This window comes from Phodopus roborovskii, unplaced genomic scaffold, assembly GCF_943737965.1.
Source record: "Phodopus roborovskii unplaced genomic scaffold, PHOROB, whole genome shotgun sequence".
In the NCBI taxonomy this organism is placed as follows: domain Eukaryota; kingdom Metazoa; phylum Chordata; class Mammalia; order Rodentia; family Cricetidae; genus Phodopus; species Phodopus roborovskii.
In genome coordinates, this window is record NW_026125052.1 from 24,320,046 (window position 1) to 24,342,514 (window position 22,469).

General features: G+C 45.3%; 1 protein-coding gene across 1 annotated transcript; it reads right to left on the reverse strand.

The window, feature by feature from the left end:
* Window positions 1-1,331: 1,331 nt before the first annotated feature.
* LOC127221055 (uncharacterized) lies at window positions 1,332-22,151 on the reverse strand. Its single transcript, XM_051182955.1, has 6 exons — window positions 22,126-22,151; window positions 21,232-21,428; window positions 19,093-19,099; window positions 7,991-8,120; window positions 4,124-4,297; window positions 1,332-1,574 (listed from the first exon to the last, which is right to left on the reverse strand). The coding sequence occupies exons 1-6, from the start codon at window positions 22,149-22,151 to the stop codon at window positions 1,344-1,346; spliced, it is 765 nt and encodes a 254-aa protein (XP_051038912.1). The 3' UTR covers window positions 1,332-1,343.
* Window positions 22,152-22,469: the final 318 nt, after the last annotated feature.

Genomic DNA, 22,469 nt, shown 5'->3' on the forward strand with positions numbered 1-22,469 from the left:
CCTGTCTCCACCTCCCTAGTGCTGGGATTAAAGGCGAGAGCTCTGTTACTCTTTAGGACTGATTGACTCTTGTGTAGCCCAGGGTGGTCTTGGACTCACAGAGATCCATGTGCCTCTGTCTCCTGGGATTAAAGGTGTGTGCCACCACCACCTGGCTTCTATGGCTCCAATCAGTATGATTGCTGAAATCAAAGGTGTGTATCACCACTGCCTGACTCTATGGCTAGCTTTGCATTTTGATATGAAGTGGCTTTATAAGATCAGTAAAACTACCAGGCCATATGGACACACATCAAATCTCTTACCTCAAAGAAAATTACCCCAGTTACATTGGGTTCTAGAACAAACTATTTCTAATTTTCTTTGAGGTAAGAGATTTGATGTGTGTCCATATGGCCTGGTAGTTTTACTGATGACCTGGGAAGTGAATGACTTGAAACTCATCCTGTCATCGAGGGTAAGACATTGAAAGATGATCGGAAAGTTCCTGATACAAGCACATATTGTCTCCAAATACTGAGATCTGGTGGTAATTATCTTTAAAAATACGTTTGAACAGCTTTTATTATGAGCATATATTGCTTTGAAGCATCCAAAGAAAATGGAAGCTATTTAGGTTGGAAGAGTTCGTTTGGGAGCGCAGCATTAGCATTGGTGTTTGTAAATGACAAAAAGGTTTGTTTTCATTGAGCTTAAGTAGACATTTCTCCTTGTAATAGTCTGGTTTATAAACCACCACATTTCCCAGATCTTAATTGCTTTCCCATCAGCTGTGCGTCTTTTCCTGATACTACATCTTGCTTCCCAGTACATTTCCAATATGATCTTTATTGGCTTCCTTTGCAGTTAGGGTAGAGATGAGCCACCCCATTCCAGCCAAGGAGGAACTGTCTGTGAACTGGGAGAGGCAGAGGCAGAGGCAGAATCTCTCCCTCCCTCTCTCTCTCTCTTTTCTCCCCCTCTTTGTCTCCCTTTCTCTCAAGTACAGTATTTGATACTTTCTGTGATTAGCCACACCGATGATCATCTAATACCGTGGGGATAGCTGATGAACATTGGCTCAAAGAGTGGGATTTCTGGTGCATGGAATGGCCTCCTCCTCCTCTAAGTTTTCAGGGTTCCTAGGAAAGTGTTATTGAAGAGCTGGGTCTGGCTGTGCCTTTTACATTTCCTGATGGCTCAGTCCTCCCCCAGAGCCATCCACATAGGGCATGATATGGTGATTTCTTAGACTATCTAAACACTGTCATCTGCTAGGCTGGCTCCACAGTCTTGGGCCCCCAGATCTTACCTTTTTTTCAAGTAAAATCTTACAGTGAAGGAGCACAACACAGTTTGCAATTTTATTTCATGTCATTATATTTTGTTGCTTTAACTATTGGGGGGAATAAAGGCGTTTTAATGTGGCTTACTGATTTCTCTTTTTCATGGTGGTTGTCATCCTTTCCCAAGCCCAGCTCTGAGGGAGACAGGGGTAAATCCTGGAGGGTCATGTCACTGAGGGATGAAGTACTTATTCTCTGCATTCGAGAACTCACAGGCAGATCTCGGGGTAACACCAGCCTTCTCATCTCCTACAAGGCAGAAGCAAATCACGGTGAGAAGAAGCATGGGGATTCAAAGTACCTGTTGATATCACCAAAGGGAGCTGTCAAGGGGAGCATCCTGTTAAACTTCCCCAGGTTCGAACCCTGGCTTTGTTCTGGAGTACTAACAGTTGCAGACAAATAACTCTGCTTTTCTAGCTTTGGGTACTATGTGGGGAGTAAGTGTGACACTCATTTGGCAGGGTGTACGAGAATTAAGTCTTCCCACAGTCTTCCATGCTGCACCCAGGTGATGTCTGAGTGAGAAATGCCCCCCTCCCCAGGCTCATACACTTGAGCACCCATCCTCCAGTGGTGCTGTCTGGGGAGGTTGTGTAGCCTTCAGGAGGTGGAGCCTTGCTGGAGGAAGTGCACCACTGGGGGTGGGCTTTGAGAGTTTATGGCCCCGATTTACTTCCTGTTCTCTCTTTCTGCTTCCTATTTGTGAAAAAATGTCATCAGCCAGCTTCCTGATGCCACCATGCTGCAAATGTCACTGCTATTCATGGACTCTCTTCCTCTGGAGCCATAAACCCAAATAAACTCCTTCTTCCTTATGCGTTTTATCTCAGCAACAGAAAAGTCACTATGGTGACACGACACAGCAGGCGGGCACTGTTCCTTCTAGCACGTGGGTGATAGTCTCTGTCCATGGAGAAGGGATGCGCTTCTAGGGACTTGTTCTGCAGGAAGACTGTGTGTGTGTGTATGTGTGTGTGTGTGTGTGTGTGTGTGTGTGTGTCTGTGTGTATGTTTAGCAGAAAGCAGTGCTAATATGGATGAGTCTTAGCTCCTTCTGAGTAATCTGTTTATGCCTATTCTTACTAACCACTCATCACGATTGCATCTGCAATATTATTTTGGTTCATGGCAGTGTTTCTCTGGAAGCATACAAGCTCTTCAGAGTTGGGGTTTGGATTTCCATTTTTGAGTTTGGGTCCGGCACAACCACAGTGTCTGAAGAATATCGGCCAGTGGACTGAAGTGGAATCTGGCTAGTTTCTAGAAGGTTTGCAGAATAATAGTTTCCAAGTTCAGCTTCCCATGGGATTCACTGGTGGGTAGTATGACAAACCATCTAGTTTGCTCTAGTCCCAAGGAGCTGCAATATTTACTTTTAGAGCAAGGATCTAGGGGTTTTGTGAGGCTCAGGAATTCACATGGTAAGAGTTGGCAACTGTGGTGACAAGTGTGAATGCCAATCTTGGGAAAACCAGAATGAGTTGGTCAGTTACTCTAGGGAGCTTTAAGACCTGCTGATGTGATGTCTGGGATTCAACTGCAAGCTTCTTTAACTGTTCAGAGAAAGACTTGGTTACTGGCACTTCCAATTGCCTGGCTGATTCTGATGGTCAGATCAGCATAGTGTTAGCACAATTGTACAACAGTCGGTTCCAGCATGCACTGGAGGGCTCTGTCTAGTTACATTTGACATCCCGATCCTTCCATGCTTGGGGATCTGTTTGTTTAGCACCATCAGCAGCCTCCTAAGTTTACCCCATTGTGCCTTCCAAGATGTATAATTTTTAATATGTACCATGCCTGGCAGGCTGACTCAGCAATAACATACAAAGGCAATAGATACATAATCATTTTGGAAGGCAATTACAAGACCCCTCCTGACCAGAATGCTCTGCATAATTAAAATAATGAAAGCTTGAGATCCAGAGGTGTGTGTGTGTGTGTGTGTGTGTGTGTGTGTGTGTGTGTGTGTGTGTATTTACATGGATATACAGAGACCAGAGAGGGTGGAGGATGATCTATCATTCTCTACCTTATTCTCTTGAGATAGGGTCTCTCTCTCACTGAACCTTTGTCTAGAGTGGCAACTGCTATGTCCCAGGGACCCTCCAGTTTCTGCCCCTCTCATCCCACAGAGCTAGGGTTACAGGCACAGATGGAGCCATGCCAAGCTTTTCATGTGGATACCTGTGAGTTTGAACTCAGGCCCTCTTGCTTGCACATTCCATTAAGTAATCTCCTCAGTCCCTGGAATCTACATTTTAATCATGCTTCCCAGGTAGCACAGAGGCACACTCAAGTCTTCAGATTACAGGATTTTTTTTTGTGTGTGTGTGTGTGTGACAATTGTCCCTTCTTTCCAGTCTACTTCTTCCCTTGAAATCATCTCATCTCTGAACATCGATACTGTAGCCACTGCCTTCCAATCTTCCACTGGACTTCTCTGGCAGGTCATTGTCTCTCCATAGGCAAGACACCATGTATAGTGGCAGACGAGAGGCTGATTTGCAACTCTTTACAACCCGCCCCTAAACCCCCCCCCCCTGCCCCGGTTCTGTGACCTGGCAGTGAGCAAAAGTGGAAGGAGTATACTTTTCTGCAGATTATGAGTCAGGAGAAGAGATACCTGCCATTCTAAGATACGGAGTTTTAGTCCTTTTGTTACTCAGCATCATTGGGGCCAGAACTGACTGATAGAAACACTTCTGAAAAAGGCAAAGAATTGATATTTGGCACTGGTGTCCCGCCTGCCCACCCCCAGACTTAATTTGAAATTCACCACGGTGGAAACTCACCGTCGTGGCCAGAGCCTGGAAAGGAGAGAAGATCTGTCCAAACTGATAGCATTTATGCGTGCTGATGTCACCAAAGCGGCTACGGCGTTCCTTCCAGCCTGCCAGTCTCTTCTCTGCCTTCATGTCCATAAGGTGTCGGAAAGGGCCCTGCTGGGGCAGACGGGCCATACGTGTCTGCAAAGGACCAGTTATCATGGACATACCATAAGACAAACCGTACCATAAGACGACAGCACACAGCTGTCGTCATGCCTCTTGTTGACGAGAAAAAAATTCATTGACTTTTGCCTTCTGCTCTCTTGAGAGACAAAGGAAAGAGCCACGCCCTCCACTTCTGGCCAGGAATCTAGCACAGCGCCTGGAGAGCCAGAGCACTGACTAGTTCCAGCCCGAACCATGCCAATTCACTGCTGACTCTTCACTCAGCTCCATAGGGACATCAACCAGGGTGTAAGGATTCGGGCATTATGTTGGTCTACTCCTGTCATCTGGCAGAATGCACTCAGGCAGTACTCTGGTCAGCCCAGGGTTCCATGATTGCCTAGTGTTCGTGCAGGTGCAAAGGATGCCTTTAAAAGACAGACCCCGCCCACTTATGCTCTTTTCCAGCTCTTTGCCCCCTCTCTCCGCTCTTTCTGCTCTCTCTTTCTCCTCTCTTCTCTTCTATCTCCCACTTTCCTGCTCTCTTCCCCCGCCGTTCCCCTGGGGCAGGCAGGACTTCTCCTGACCCCATCTTCTCTTTCATCCTCTCGGTCTCTGTGTCTCTTTAGCTCTTTTCTCTCCCCCTTTCCCTTCCTAATAAAACTTCTCACTAAGCCCCGTCTGCCTAGCGTGTTTGTCCCCTGCCTTGGTCACCTTCACCTTCCATGAAATCTGCCAAGGTCCCCCTCGAACTTTATCATAACACAAGGTTTTAGTTTTTCAAGCTTTGATAAGGCATGGTTCAGATGAAAAGTGACACATTGGACTCAAGCCGTGCAAGGAGGAAGTGTGCGAGCCTGAGGTGTGCAAGCATGAGGTTTTGAGTTTGCATCCTCAGCAATCACACACGAAGCCAGTTATGCCAACACACACATGTAATGCTGGTGCTAGGGATGCAATGACAGGATTCCTGGAGCTCACTGACCAGTCAATCTAGCCCAGTTAACAAGCTCTAGTTTCAGGCAGGGACCCTGTCTCAAAAAGATCTGGGAACGAATGATTGAGGAAGACATCCAAATGTTGGCTTCTGACTTCCACATGTTTACACACACACACACACACACACACACACACACACACACACACACACCCCACAGGTCTTATCCTGAGTGTCCTGGGGGTGGAAACCAGACTTCTCAAATGCAAGATCTGGTGGGCCATGTGTCTCTCACCTTCCCTCTGTAAGAAAAGAGGAGGCAGAGGCAGGCACATCTGAGTTTGAGGTAGCCTGGTGTACATGAAGAGTTCTAGGCTAACCAGTTACATGGTGAGATCCTGACTCAAAAAAAAAAAAAAAAAAAAAAAAAAAAACCGAAAGAGAGAGGGGGGGGGGGCTCCTTGATTTTCCACTAAGGGCACAGCAGCCTGAGTGTCCCGTGGATCCTCCAATATGTGAACCTTCCCTGGCAGCACCTCCGTGTTGCCCCTGCCCAATCAAGGCTAGAGTTCTTTATTGACAGAATGTCTTGGCAGGTGCCCGGCCTTCCAACACTTTGATTCTTCTTGTGATGGCTAGTCTTGTTTACTTGATGGGATTTAACATCGCCATGGCAACAAATCCTGGCCATATGAGCGAGGCATTGTCCAGATTAGACTAAGTGAAATGGGAAGACCCATCCTGCATGGGCGTGGCGCCGTTCTGTGGGGATAGGGTTATGGAGCGAATAAAAAGAAAGGCATCAAAGGAGCATCGTTGCTTCATGCTCTTGCCACCATGCTTTTCTCACCCTTGAACTGTGAGCCAAAACAAGCCTGCTTTGCACACGTTGCTTACATCGGGACATCGGGTATTAAGTCACAGCTACTAGAAAAATAACTAATAGGCCTGGTCCCCGTGGTTCCCCTAGTTTCTGCCCGTATGGTCCTCGTCTCATTTCTCTCTTCTTGCCCTGCCCCTTTGGACTGTCAGCAGGTCCCAAATTCTTCCTTGACAACACCGTGTGTGTGTGTGTGTGTGTGTGTGTGTGTGTGTGTGCGTGTGTGTGTGTGTGCAACCCCTCGTGATCTGCCCATGTATGACCACTGGGATAGTGTCCTGGACCCCCAGCAGGGGACTTTTCCCAGGAATTCTTGGCTTCCTTGTGAGTGGAGGACTCCTAGCAATTGCTATCTCTATCCACATCTTGATTTCTTTGTTTCCAGAGAGCCAGGGATATGGCCTGAGGTTGGTGGCTGGTGGCTCTGGGCTGGGTAAGGGTGTGCGGAGGAGTGGGAGGTTGGATTTACCACAGGAACTTGGTCCCAGTGAGGGAGTTAAACCACATCCTGCCTCCCACATAGCTAGAAATAGGACAGTGTTTTTGTCCCTTCCAGTACTGACCAGAAAGAAACCAGATAGGGAGTGAGACAGTCACCCTGGCAGCAGGATAGAGGAGCTGACAGACATCAGAGGCCAGCAGGGTCTCAGGAGTCAAGCCTCTGCCTTCCCAGAGGGGGAGACTGAGGCTCAGCAAGGTGGAAGGTGGGGCTTTCTCAGTCTTGTTACCTCCTATGGCGTCAGATTTAAGTGTCTGCATGTAACTGTAGGGCAGTGACACCTTCAAAGGAAGGCCATTTTCAGCCTCACCATGGAGAGCCACAGCTTGTTGGTGATGGACCTCAGATCCACCTGAGGCAACCTCATCTTCTCTGACCAGAGTTGACCTCATGTGGAACTCTCGCAGTGAGCGAGCCTTCCATCTCTCACCACCAGCTCTGCTATTTACCCCAATTTGTCGTTTGGACTTTCCTTAAAAGCCTCGCTGTCACCATCATCTTCCCCCATCACCACTGTCATTCACCATCATCCTTTTTTTGTTCCAGGGCCTAAGCTTACCTCTCTTCTGCTTGTTCTCCAACCTCTATCGTTCTCTTGCCTTCTCCCCTACTCCCATTTATCTTCTAAGACTCTGATTTTTGCTTCCAATAACTTACCACTTCCTCTGGAGACTGTTCCGAACTCTTAACAGAGCTGGTTTTCCTCAGAACTCCCACAGCATCCTCTCAAAGGGTCTCTGTCTCTATGTGACTTACTGCTGATGTCTTGCTATTTGAACCTATGCCGATTAGACCCTAAGGTTCTTGTGATCAGCATCAGTATTTTATGGATTACACACAGTGTAGGAAGTTCCCCAAAGATATTTGTCATCCAAGTGAGCAGTTGGATTTGGATTTTCTGTATTAGGGATTAAAGATTCAGAATAACTCTGAAGTGTTGGATGAACATATTTCTCAGAAAGTGACATGGGCCCATTACCTTTGGGGAAATCAATTAACCCATTAGTGGTAGGAAAAATCAGGCCTCTAGGGTATCAAGAGGCAAAGAGCAAACCCATAACACCTTATGTAGCATGCGCACGTGTGCGCACACGCGCGCGCACACACACACACACACACACACACACACACACACAGAGCAGAAACTCAGGGCAATGAGGCAAAATGGAAGTGTCCAGGGGTGGAAAATGCCATCAGGGACCTCAGAACGTCATATGGGAGTTTCTTCTTCTAAAGGATCCCCAGGGAAGGCCTTGCAGTACCATTTTCACACCTGTAGGGGTTCGTTTCTCTCTAATCTGATACAATGGCAGGCCGGTGGGGATCCTGGTGAGGCAAAGCCACTTACTCCTGTCCCTCTGGCCCCCCCCACCCCCCACCCAGCCACTGTGCTTCATTTTCTCAGCTCACCCTTCTGTGGGGACACATCTTCTCCTTCTGCAACAGGTTAGGAGAAGAAAGAGGACTCACATCGTATATCCTGAAGCTCTTTGCTGTTGGAGGAGACAATTCGCAGCTTAGCCCAGTAGCCTTGCTGTCACTCAGACCAGAGGAGATTAGAGGTGAATTCACAGGTCCCAGAGGGGTCGGCAGCCTCCACTCTGTTTTGGACAAGTGAGAATTAAAAAGCTGTATTCCGGGATCCCCCCGATCTGGTGCTTGTTTCTTTCCTAGCATGTATGGGGTTAATTCTGTGGTGTGTGACCACAGGCACAAGAGAGGACAATACACCCTCTGCCAAGAGCCACTTGGCACTACTGTGGGGGGCTTGCTTTCTTGATCAGATTATTTCAAGCAGGAATGTTGACCCTAAATGTGGGTGACACCCTCTGGTGGCAGTCCAGATGGGCATGGCAAAATGAAACTGCTTTCTACCTGCTTGCTTGCACTCTGGCAGGCAAGTTCATGTAGCCTGTGGTGGGGACATTCCTTCTCCAACATTAGAACCTATTTTTGTGTGTGTGTGTGTGGGGGTTCTGATACATACTGACGACCAGCAGCTCTGCAGGCCTTCAGTGCTCTGTTGGGGCTGCTGAGACATTCAGCCTCATGGACTGAACAACTATTGTATTTTTGGTATCTCCACTGTGAGACAGCCATCGTTGGACTAACAGGACCAAGCTAATAAACAGGACCATGTCTTTTAGCCAAGCTAATAAATCCCCCTTTGATATATGTATCATATATCCCTTTAGAGGACCCCGGCTAATAAACACTGGGTGCTGTGTGATCTCTAGGTGATGCTAAGAGTGTGATGAGGATTGTGGGCAATTCGCTTGGCCAGGTCTATCACTAGGAATCCACTCTGCTCAAGCTGTGTGAGTGGATCCTCACTGCAGGGATTTAACTGAGTAGAGAACATCATTGGCCCCAGCATGACTGCTTAATCAGGTCAATTAAGGAGTCAATGTGTAAACCCTTCATTTCATTGCACAGATGCAGAATTCTCCTATCTTATCACAGAAGGTGACAAACTTTCTCCACAAAGGCCAGATGGTAAACACTTTAGGATTTGTTGACCGTGTAGGTTTTTTTTTTTTTTTTTTTTTTTTTGTTCCAGCTATACAGCATGGCTATTGAGTGCAGCTGTGGCTTTGGTTGGAGCTGGGGAGGTAGCTCATTCAGTAAAGTGTTTGCTATGGACTTTACAAAGACCAGAGTTTGATCCCCAGAACTTACATTTAAAAAGCCAGATGTGGTGGTGGCACACGGTTGTGATCCCTGTACTTGGAAGGCAGATAAAGGATGATCTTGAGGGCTGGCTGGCCAGCTGGGCTGGCTATATGGGTAAGCTCTAAGTTCAGTGAGAGACTATCAGAAAACGAGGCTGAGTGACTGAGGAAGATGCCTGATGTCAACATGAATGCTTTCGAGTGTGCACGCACTGATGCGCATACTTAATTGTGTTTCAATAAAACTTTTCTTGTAGATAGTAAAGTTCCATCTTAAAGTGTGTGTGTGTGTGCATGCAGGTGTATTGTGTGTGGTGTGTGGATATGTGTTGACATCAGAGGGTAACCTTGGCTGTCATTCTTCAGCTGCTATTCATCACTTCAGCAACCTCCGGGAAGCTACAGGTCTCTGCCTCAATAGTGCTGGGATTATTGCTGCCTGCTGTTGCACCTGGCTTTTTATATGAGTGCTGGGAATCTGGAGTCAAGGATGCATGTTTTCAGAGCAAACTCTTTACCTCCTGAGCCACCTCTCTATTCCCGAAGATCCTTTATATTAAAAACATGATAAAGGATCCTAAATCCTAGAAAGAACACTTTCATTGTCATAGTCCTTTAATGGGAGATGTCCTTCTGTAAATATATTTCTATTATTGGATAATGAACAAAGCACTGTTGGCAAATAGCAAGTCAAGATAGGTGGGACTAGAAGACAAGGAGGATTCTGGGAGATGTAGTAGAAGAATCAAGATGTAGAGACTGGAGGGAAGAGGTCCAGACCCTCTCTCCAGTAAGATAAGACCATGTGGAAACACTTATATGAATAGAAATGGGTTAATATTTAAGACAGAGCTAGCCAATAAGAAACACTAGTAACAGGTCAACAGCTTTATATCTAATATAGTGTCTCTGTGTGTTATTTGGGGCTGACGTGGCTCTGGGACCAGGCTGGCGGAAAAGCTACTGGAAACAAAATGGTGCCTGCAATGTGGGTACTAAGAAGTTCCACTTAAAACTTAACAAAAGCTTAAGAAAGGATTTTAAAAACAAAGTAACAGAGACAAACAAGTCTTCTTGGTAGCAGCATTTTTCTCTGATGGGCTCTGATTTGCTAGAGACAAGCAGAGATTTGCGCAGCTCCTTTAAGGGAGGTTTCCTGGCTCTGCATAAGTGGCAAACCCTGCTAACAATGGTGTGTACAAGAGCTGGCAATGTCAGTGACCTCATCTCCAAGCCAGCAGCATGCTGCTTGATGGCAGCATAGATAGACCAAGGGGGTGACCACAGCTCTCAGTGCTGGCGGTAATGTACCCCCACCATCTAAGACAGACTGGCTAAAACAGCTGTGGCTTTCATTTTAACAATGTTTAGCAGATAACAAAAGACTCATGGCCAGAAAAAGATAAAGATTTACAGTAAAGACAGATTCAGGTTAAGAAAAGCCTCTAATGGTTTACAGTGTGTTTTTAAATATACATAGGTTTGGGAGAGAAAAAGAAACAGGATAAAGTGGTTAAAAAATAGAAAGAAAGAGTAGCTGGGTTGGTGGCACACACCTTCTTTAACTTCAGTACTTTGGAGGCAGAGGCAAACAAATCTGTGATGTCTAAGTGAAACTGGTATACAGAGTGAATTCCAGAGCAGCCAAAGTTACACAGAGGAACCCTGTCTCAATAAATGAAAAAAAGAAATAGAGTAATAAAAAGGCCACTTAAAAATGGAAAATACACAGAGTCTGGATACTGTATGCTATTGAGTTGTCTTTGAATTGCTCAATTACTAAGGAAGGAACAACAGTTGCTACAATATACTTGATTATTAGTGCTGCTGAATTAATCCAATTTACATATTTTAAAAATGCTTTGACTCCAAATTTAAGTCTAAGGGCAGGTTACTGGGGAAAAAGATTTCTGTTTTTGTTTCCACAGAAAATGAAAAGCTATGGATTCCTTCCAGATTAACATGGTTTGATCAGGCAAGACCCCCATGAAGCAGTGTCCTAGGTGATCCAACATTCAAAACATCTGGGACAAGGAAGCCTTGCAGAACACTACAGCCAGGATTTCTGTGTCTTCTTAGGATCCCCAAGATTCATGAGGCCCCTAGGTGTATTCCACCTCCCAAGAAAGCAGGAGAGGGTTATTCATTCTCCTGCATGTGAACACCATTTGGTAAGTCAGGGTATTGTGTCCCTTAGATTTTCTCTGGAGGTTTCCTCTAAGGGCCAGTCCTGCTCTTAGCAAATGTTTGTGCATTTCCTTTCCTTCGATGGAAGGAGCTGCTGTCGAGAAGGGTCTGGTCTGCTGTGTGCTTTCTTAGCCAGGGTGCTGTGGGCTACGTCCTTCCTCAACACCTCCTGCATGTTGCTGATTGGAAGTCTTGAATTTCTCAAATGATTAAAGACAGAGAAAGAAGTAAACTTCACCCAAGTTCCCTTTAGAAACCCAAATTAGATATAAAAACGTTACTGACAGCCATCTCCCCAGCTCTGAACATTTATTGGTAAAGTGGTGGTGAGCTACCATGGTTTAGTGGGGTTTGGGGAACATGTGCATGGGGAGAGGTCTGTGACAATGGCTGTCTGAGCAGAAACTCTGCTTTTCTCCCTCCCCCTTCCCTCTCCACCCCGCCTCCCCCATGACTCCCAGGACTTTGCAGAAGTGTGTGCTATGAAGGGATGGGCTTCCCCTTCAGACCCCAGGCACCAGAGGACATGTGACTTTACATCTCAAACAGCTTCTACTAGCCCAGCATTATCTTAAAAGGGGAGTCCAGCTTCTCAAAGCTTTGCTGAAGCCTCCGTAGCCAGTAAGTGTCTGCTTTTCCAGCTGGCACAGCTGGACTCAGGGTGTATCCATTTAGCAGGGAACAGGCTCAGCTGCACCCAGATCAGGATGTACTCTTGAGCGAAAGATGGGGGCTGGAGGGATGAGAGGAGGCACAGGGAAGTGGAGGAGACGGCGGACTCTGTGTTGTTCGGTATTTTAGTGAGATAACCAGGACATTTGTGTAATTTTAAATTCCATCTTTAGTCAGGGTAGGGGAAAGAGGAGGGGAAGATGCAGGGGACCATTATCTGGAAGGGATTAAGCCCTGGAGATAACACATACTCATAGAGACCTGGAAAAAAATTTTTAAAATGTGTTTATAACCTCAAAATTAATCCCATGCCCTTGATGCTGAAAATACTTCTCTTTGGGCACAGAAAAGGGCATCTTCCTACTTAACTGAGTCCTTTAAAGTAAAAATAGCCTTCTTCTGAACTGTTCTTTTCCTCTTAAGAGAAAAGAGACACTGTTGGAGACTGAACTGGGCCCCATGCATACTTGGCGAGCGCTCTACCTCTGACCTGCACACCCATGCCTCTTGGTGTTTTTGTTTGTTTGTTTTTGTTTCTGCTGTTGTTATTGTTGTTTATTTGTTTTTTTGAGAAAGGGCCTCACTATGTAGCAGAGGCCACATAAATGTACATTAGCTTTTCTGCATGAGTCACCATGCCCATGTCTATGGAGGCCAGAGGACAACGCTGAGTGCCATATTTGGCTCTCCATCACCTTTGAGACAGGGTCTCTCGCTTGCTTGAAGCCCATCCATTAGGCCAGGATGGCTGGTGGGCAAGCTTTAGGGACCCTCTTGTCTGGACATCCCCAGTGCTGCGAGTCTAAGTGTGAACCACCACTCCTAGCCCTTCTGCAGTTTTATGTGGGTTCCCTGGGGCCTGAACTCAGGTTTTCATCTTCTCAAGGCAAGTCCTTTATGGACTGAACCATCTCCACAACCCTTTGGAACTATTTTATAGGGATTGTAGTGTTCAGGACAGGGGCAGTGAAATCCCAATGGCTAGAGTAGCAACTCTCAGTCCTGGGAGTGTGGTGGAGCCTCCCGAGGAGCTTTCAAAGAGTTCAGTGGGAAGGTGCGCCCATGCTCATTGCTTCTGAACTTTGCTGTGTAGGGCTTTGGATGGACAAACTTCCCAGGACTTCAACCTTCGCCACAGGGCTCATACACCACCAGGTTAGAACCGACTTCTCTATGCAGACTCCAGCAGCCAAACAGTTGCTTCTCTGACTACCAGCTATAAGCCAAACCAGGGGCTTTTAAGGGTGGAAATAATAACGCTATGAACCGCAGAATTCTACTGTTGTCAGCACAATATTTCTGACAGTGGCTCCCATATTCCAAGAAAACATTTTTTATATCAAAAATTCATTTGGCTATATTAAAGCCTTAATGCTTCTCACCAACTTTGGCACTGAGGGAAAGCTGTCAATGCCAGAGAAACACTGTTTCAATTTAATGTTGATATTGTTACTTTCCGGGCTATTTCAAGTAAGCCAGGCTGGCCTCAAACTCTCTGTGTAACCAACTGTGTAACATCTGATTCTCTGCTGTCTACCTCCCAAGTGCTGGACACCATGCAGAAATTGCCAGCCTGGCTTGTGATTTCTCTGAAAACAAGTTTTATGTGAATATTGTTTGAATCCCCCAGCTCCTAGCATGGTAGTATTCAGAATGGCCATATGAGACGGGAACCTGAATCTTCATTGTATAGTGTCTGACAGGCAGAATACTAGGATGAGTAAGATTCTAATACCCTATGGTACAAGTCCTAGGATGTGACCTGGGCTGGTGAATATGATGAGCCAGCATTGCCATGGCTATAGTACTCATGGAAAAGAGGAAGGGGTTTTGTAGTTAAAGAACCTCATCAGTTGTCTGTAAAATGATTAAGGAAGAACTTATGGGGCAGGGAAATGGCTCACTGACTAAGAGCACTTGTTGCTTTTCCAGAGGACACAATTTGTTTCCTAGAACCCATGTGGTAGCTAAGAACCATCTGCAACGCCAGTTTCAGGAGACCTGATGTCCTTTTCTGGCCCCCAAAGGCGCCACACACATATGGTACTCGTGGCTACAAGCAGACAAAACACTCATACCCAGAAAATAAAAACAAACAAACGAACAGGACTGACCTAATTCCCTGAGTCCCCAGAAATAGTCTTGGGTTCAAAGCTTCCAAGAGACAAGTCACCATGAGTTCTAAGTCTGCAAAGAAATGGGTTTTGCCAAGAACGGAGAATCACAAGGAGATGCCAAGGGCAGGAGCGAGTTAAGCTTTGCCAAGTTTCCTGACCCGTAAAAACTGACATAATTAGCAGATGTTTTAATCCACCAAGTGTGTGGTCATTTACTTTGTGTCGAGAGGACTCTGTTACAGTGGGGAGAAGTGATAACAGAGAGAAGTTAAAGGACTTGGCCAGGGTTCACATTGGAAACCAATGGAGCTGGGAGTCCAGTCTCTACATTTCCTACAGTGTGCAGTTGGTCACTGTTCTACCACTAGTTTACAGAAAAAGGCTCATTGGCACCAGACCTCTTCTTTCCTGGAAAATATAAACTGGGACAAACCACGTCTGATGCTAAACCCTGCTACTTTGTTAAATGAGGTAGAGTCAGAAGAAAGAGCTGACAGCACAACACACATCTACACACATCACACACACACACACACACACAATGCTCTCAAACACACTCACACATCTGCACTCATATACTCACACACATCACACACACACACTCATATACTCACACACATCACACACACACTCATATACTCACACACATCACACACATACACACACTCATATACTCACACACATCACACACACTCATATACTCACACATATCACATACATATACACACTCATATACTCACACACATCACACACACATGCTCTCATACACACACTTACACACACTTATTCATACACTCATACACATCACACACATACATCCTCTCATATACACACACTCATACACACACATCCACACATTCATACTCTCACACACATCACACACACACACACACACACAATGACAATGACGACAACAACAGGGGAGGGAGAAACTAAAGAGTTTGGTTAATATCTGGGTTCTCTTTGGTTGTGCCAGGAGATGGAAGGCTGTGTTTGTGAATAGACTATTTCAGTGGTTGATTCTAAATGGTGCCTCATTCAAGGCCATGGGTGTTCCATACAGCAGACACTATGGGTCCTTGGAAGCAGAGAGATGCTGTGCTCTAGTTGCCTGTGCTGTGAACTCAGAAAAGTCTCTTGTCATATTGGGATTTTCTTTTTTTGTATGAATCAGGGATAATAATACTTGGTCATCCCTGACCCTCACTATCTGCTCTCCCATGGTTATTTATCTCGACTATGCTCTACATTTCATTGCTTTTTTTCAGTACGGACTCTCAATATAGTGTGCGGTGGAGTGTAAGTGTGGCAGAACCTAACAGCACTCAAGGGGAGGACTTATCTTGGCTCACAGTTTTAAGTGTACAGTCCACCATGGCAGGGAAGGCATGATGGAGGTCTTGGATTCAGGAATATGTGGTCAGAATTCCTCACATCTCAGGTGGCTAGGAAACAGAGAGAAACTGGTGCCTGACAAACTCCAGCTTGTATCAAAGAAGACAAGTCTCCGAGATCAGAGGCAAATTACCCATCCCCACATAACATGCATGTGGAGGATCCTTCACTCTCACAGAGTCTTCTATCCATCTGCTGTCTTTTCTTTTTGCAGTGATCTGCTCCTTTCAGAAAATTAGTCGTGCTCTGCTAAACCGCCCAGCCTTCCTTAGTAAGCATGTTTGGACAGGATGTGCTATTACTCAATGCTGGTCTCAAAGATGAGTTTTCCCCAAGTCTGGATGAATTGGAGCAGGCTCTTTTGATTTACAGTCTCCGAAGTTTTCCTTGATACCCTCTAGCAGAAACAGATTATGAGCAAAGGTTGTGGTTTCAGTTGCATCCAATACGCAGCTCTTGGATGAAGGAAGACGGAGGACTCTTTAACCTGTTATTTCTGCCGTTTGTCTACATTTAGATTCCAAAAATGACTGTGGAAACTATGCATTTCTAAGAAAACCCACTTCTTTTTCAAACATGCCTGACTCTCTCTCTCTCTCTCTCTCTCTCTCACACACACACACACACACACCAATTCCATTTGAAATACTAACATTTCTCTAGGTGCCTTACTACGTAAGGAAAGCCAATCTTGCTTCTGCCCCTCATCAGCCCTAAAGCCTGCAAGCCACCAGGCTCCCACTTCTCCTCCTTCACAGTATATCAGGCTTGCAAGATGGAGATTGAGAGAGAGTTGGCAGACATGGAAACCTGCCTGGTTCTGGCAAAAGCATCCATTGGAACCTTGCTTTGTAATTTCCTGAGCGTTTAGGGTCAGAAGTGGGAGGACACCCCCAGCTGGAAGAGAAGTCTAATCACTTCCACGTGGGAGGAGAATAAGAAACGCACAGCCTTGAAAGGGGCGCGGCAACTAGATTTTGAACTCAGGCTCAAGAATAAACGTTCCCCAAACACTACTTTTTGGAGGGAGTGAGTGCCAACTGCCTGAGAAGATTTACTTGGCCCAGATAGGACCACCCATGGACGGAAAGGATACTCAGATCCCCCACCCACAGAACTGTTCTCTGAAGAGACAGGGATGGCTAGGAGACTGGATAATACATTCTTTCCACGACTTTGACCTTTTTTTTTTTTTTTTTCTTGGTTTTAGACTCCAGAATGTTGTCTGTTCTTGGAACAATGCCTGATGCACAGTGGGTGCTAAGCAAGTATTTGCTGAGTGAAAGCCAGAATGTGGTTTCCGTTTGAGACTCCGTCTGAAGTTCCTGTCACGCAGCTAATAGTAAGAGATGAGAAAGCTAGAGGGGTCCAAACAATTGGAGAGAAAGATACACTGGGGAGGCAGGAAAGCTGGAAGAGAATCAATAGGGATACATGTGCTATCTGGGAAAGCTGGGGGCTCACCAGAGACCCTCAGGGGGTGACTAACAGGAGATGGGGGAGCCTTTGATGCGAGCATCACCTTCGAAGCTCTGATGACCTCACTTTCTCCGATTTAAAGCCAAAGCTTTTATCCCAAGGAAAAGGGGATCCGCTCCTTTTCCTTCCTCCTTTGTTGAATGCCAGTCATCTCTCGTTTTTTGCTGCCCTTACAGTTCTCCTCGAGGACTAGGCAGTACAGCCGGCTTGGCAAGAGATTGACTTTCTAAGCTCTTCCTTATCAGGGTTGTGTGGTCATAGCTCTCACTGACTGAAATGTCACTGCAATGAGGATTTTTTTCTGGGGATCAAAACTGTAAGATTCCAAAAAGTATGCTGTGTCTGCATGAAGTGAACTTGTCTTGGATACTGTGACTGGGGCGCTGGAGATCATTGGGAAAATTTGGCAAATGAGTTTTGTCAATCTCTTTAGCACTATTAGCTTCATGTTCGTGACCAGGAGACCTCTGTCTTTCAGATTGTAAATGAGGGCCACAGGCAGCTATTGACCTTAAAAACACCTCCTGGTTTGTCTCTCTATCATTGAGGTCCATTTAGCAGATCCATTATGCATTTGCTGAGAGTTTAGCTAGTGGAAGACCTGATAATGTGAAGACAGCTTGCCTCTCCCAAGCTCTCTCAGCTTAGGCAATGTGGATAACACCAGGGTAGAAAGTCCTTGTCTTTGGTGCAAAAGTAATTCTTTGGGTAGATAACAGGGGGCTCAAAGGAAGGGACAAAAGGGGGGAGAAAGGAGAATCTGCTAAAGGAACTGGGGTATGTCTCACTTGGTACATCAGTGGCTAGAGTGCTTGTCTAGGATCCAGAGAGCCCCAGGTTTGATCCCCACTGTAAACTTGATCTGCTGGTAGATAGCTGTCTCCCCTGCACTCCAGAAGTAGAAGTAGGAGGATCTGAATCTGGAGTTCAAGGTCATCCTCTGCTACACAGTGAGTGAAAGTCCAACCTGTGATATGTGAGACCATGTCTACAGATGCATAAATAAGTAGAACCATTGTCTTGAAGATAAATACATGAATGAGTGAATAAAACCCCACTGTATTAAAAAGTAGAGTTTGCAAGAGTAGAAAAAGAATGTACTGTGACATGTCTTCATCTTGGCTGCCATTATGCATATCAGTTACAACACCATTTCTGTGGCTCTGAAGACACCTACTGTTGGCACTAGGCTAGATTTGTTCTTCACTCTTGAAGAGAACTCTCATTGGCTAGTAGCTTCTCTTTTTATGGGAATATGTCTGGGATTCGGATATGAGCCTCACTAGCTTTAGAAGCTCCACTCAGCATGGAGGAACCCAAATCTATACATGCAAAAGCGAAGTAGGGGACAAAGAGTTGTTGACCCCTGGCCAAAGCCTAAGCTTCACACACTTCTGTCAGATCCTCTCCCTGGGAATTTGCTTAAATTATGTAAAATCGTGACTAGCTATGAACTCTTTGAACTGTATTAAGAACCAGCCTGGCAAGATATGCTTACTGGTGTTGTGAAAGAATCTTTGTATACTGTAAATATGTATTACTCCCCTTGGTTAATAAAGAGCTGATTGGCTTATAGCTGGGCAGGAAGTGATTGAGTGGAAGAGCTGGACTAGGAGGAAGCTGGGAAGAAGAGCTGAGTCTGAGGAGTTGCCAGCTAGACACAGAGAGGAAACAGGAGGTGCAAGGTGAAAGACATTTTAAATTAGCCCATGTATATTAATCTACATTCTGCCACATGGCATTACCTGTCTTTCATCTATCCCAGAATCTTCCTTGTCTCCTTGTCCTGACTAGCTTTCTCTCCTATTGGCCAACAAGGCTTTATTCATTAACAAATAAGAAAACATATTTACATGTAAGAGCTAGTTAGTAACAAGTCTGAGCTATCAGCCAAGCCTTTAAAATTAAAAATAAGTCCCTGTGTGGTTATTTGGGAGTGGATGCCATGACACAGAGAAACTCTACCTACACACTGGTACAATAATGGCACCAACATCCTAAGACCCAAGGCCTACCCAACAAAAGCTTGACACTGTTATTGGTATAGTCAAGATATAAATTTCATCCCTATTGACTCGTATAGTATTAAAAGGTGTTCTACATGCTACTTAGAAGAAAAGTAACCATCACTCTTACCAAGCTGTGAACCCTGTGAGCTATGACAACTGGTCTACCAAGACATGCATGCCCACTGGTGCAGTAGTGGGGTGAACATCATCAGAGTAACCAGCCACTCTATGCTTGGATTTAAGTCCCACTCTACAAGATGAAACTCATACATGGGCACTGTTATCAGGCCAAGAATCTGTGTCTATACAGATAATGGACCCTAAAAGAGAACATACTATTATTATACTAAATGGACATACGATTAGATCAACTCCTAAGGATGTATCACCATACTGCATCTATGAATTCTCATCAGAGAAGGTATTTTTTGTTTTGTTTTGTAGTAGATAATTAACACAGAGGCCTCTACCCAGTTAATGTTAACATAATGTTAACAGTTTGAAGTGCTTAGTCCTAAATGGAACATCTATATTATACCCCTCCTCCCAAGGCTCAAGGATCATCATGGAAAAGAGGACAAGAATATTGTAAGAGTGACAGGGGAGATATAGAGGAGAGAGAAAACAAAACAAAATAAAACCAAAAAAACCAACCAACCAAAACAAACAAAAAGACACAGAGAGAGATACCTTAATAGAGGGAGCCAGTATAAGTTTAAAGAGAAATCTGGCACTAGGGAAATGTTCACAGATCCACAAAGATGACCCTAACAAGGAATCTAGGCAATAGTGGAGAGGCCGCCTTTGATATCCTTCCCATATAATGAGAATGATGACTACCTTAAATGCCATTCTAGAACCTTCACCCAGTAGCTGATAGAAGCAGAAGCAGGTACCCACAACTAAGCACTGAGCCAAACTCCTGGAATCCAGTTGTAGAGAGGGAGGAGGAATGAGCAAAGGAGTCAAAAGTGTGCTGGAGAAACCCCCAGTAACAGATGACCTGACCTAGTGAGAGCACAGAGACCCCAGTCATAAAGCATGGGAACCAGCATTGGACTGAACCAAGGCCTCTGAATGTGGGTGCCAGTTAGGAGGCTTAGGCAGTCTATGGGACATCTAACAGTGGAACCAGTATTTATCCCTACTGCACAAATGGACTTTGGGAGCCAGATACTATTCAGGCCCTCCCCCAAATGATGTAACAGATTTTGATGATCCCCAATGGAAGGTCTCACTATCCTTGGGGAGCGGGTAGGGTATGGGTAGGGGGATTGTTAGGGGGCATGGGAGGATGGTTGGAAAAGGGAGCAGGGTGGGGGATTGATATGTAAAATGATTGTTTCTAAATAAAAAGTAAGAGTGACAGACATTTGGAATAAATGTTTTACAGACACAACAGAGCAGTTTCACACATAAACTCACTGCAGTTGTGGCAGCATTCACAAGAACTGTGCATGTGCAAAACAGATAAAATCCCAGCATGCAGTGGGGAGGTGGGCATGAAGTACCACCTCTCGCTGAGGAGCTATTGGCAGGTGATAGTTTCTGGGAAAGTTAGTTCTCTTTAGGGATGTGGTCCCTGGTAAGGCTGACCATGCTGTGGTGTGTAGCCACACACCCAAGAGTGTATAGACTGCACAAATTGAACTCCATGGATTATTTTTTTAAGAGGACACAAATTTGGAAGGGGTAGATCTGGGAAACGTTAGGGAGAGGAGTTGGGGTGAATATGGCAAAGATTTATATGAAATGCACAAAGAATAAAAAGTTTTTAAAGATAAATATAATAAAATAAGCCTTTGCATTCCTATGCTGCTCTTTTCAGGTATTTTGTCAGAACAATGGAAAAAACAAACAAACAAACAAACAAGTGATATGGGCAGTGGAGTTTTTGAGCCAAAAATTTCACCATGGATGGTGGTAGCTTAGCAGACTTGGTATTGTAACATTAATATACATAATACACTACATATATTACATACTAATATGTAATGTATGTATGAGCCTTGTCTTGTGACACGAGCTTTGCCCCTGTCATGGCCAGGAGCCCCAGCTCCAGAGTCCTGGTTTGTAAACCTCCTACACCCACGAGAACACCAGGTTTGGCCTGCTCTCACCTTTCATATCTTTTCGCAGCTCTATTTTGCTGAAAGAAGGTCCTTCCTCTGCAGCTGCATCTTCTCCCGACTCCTTAGTTTTGGTCCCAGCACTCCATACAGCCTCTGTGTCCTGCAGCGTCTGACCATGGGGTGAATGGTGGCCTTCTGGAAAGTCTTCATGCTTTTTGTTCTCCTTTTTCCTCTCATGGGGAACCCTAAATGTGGAGAAAAATATAAAGTCCACCATAAAATGTGTTCACAACGACCCAATGACTTGCAAATGACTTAGCTGGTATGGGCTGAGCGGGGAAGAGCTTGAGCTGGGACCCCCACAACGTCATGAAGAGCAAATTAATTTGGACGGAAAGGAAATCGGTAATGTCAGCTGATTGTTGAAGAAGATATTGCTGGGTGAACACACTGTCCTGAGGAATGGTGATGCCAGCCATTTCTTTTCTTATTGTTATGACCAAACACCTGAGAAGCAAGGCTGGGAAGGATTTATTTTGGCTCCCAGTTTGAGAGGAGACAGTCCATTACAATAGGGAAGCCATGAACCCTTCCCTCCCCCAGATGACCAATGTCCATCATTGAGGCTCCTTCTTCTAAAGGTTCCATAATCTTCTCAAACAGTAGCTACATGGTGACCAAGCATTTACACTCATGACTTCTATGGGGAGTCCTTTCATGTTCATATCGGACCAATTTTTTTTAATCTGGGATGGTTCCCCCAAAGCACTTATGTTGAAGATACCTAACTCGTGATATTTCTCTCCCCTTCTCTTTCTGCATCCTGATGATGAGATGAACATATTTACACTTCGGCTCACCCCTCGCCATGATGACTGTCTCAACTGTGACACATTGACACTGCAACGCTCATCAGGCTCAGAGATGATGCAGCTGACCTACCCAACACTGAGATCTTCCTCCTTCATGCTGATTTCTTCAGGAAATTTGTCAAATCCACAAAAAGCTAGCACATCAATTTGTTTCGCTTTTATGGACTGAGGATGTTAGCTGTGAACTTTCTCTTCCATAGTCAATCATCTTGTATCTTTCAGGATCTTCAACCATGGGTCTTTGGGACTCCCAGGCATGCGCCATCTCACTCCGCAAGAACCTCACTGTTCTTCCTGATCCAGGTCGGCTCACATCTCTGTCATTGCTATAACTCCTTTCCTAGTGATGCTGCAGACTCTCAAGCCTTTGTGACTTGGCCCAAGTTTCTCCCCTCCATCCTGCCAGCTCTACCC

Excerpts from the sequence above, each read along its gene's own strand:
- LOC127221055 (XM_051182955.1), bottom strand. The coding sequence starts at position 22,151 with ATGAAGGAGGAAGATCTCAGTGTTGG. Across the intron at positions 21,429-22,125 it reads GAGGAAGATCTCAGTGTTGG|GGTTCCCCATGAGAGGAAAA; the intron begins GTAGGTCAGCTG and ends CTCCACATTTAG. Across the intron at positions 4,298-7,990 it reads AGATGTGTCCCCACAGAAGG|ACACGTATGGCCCGTCTGCC; the intron begins GTGAGCTGAGAA and ends GGTCCTTTGCAG.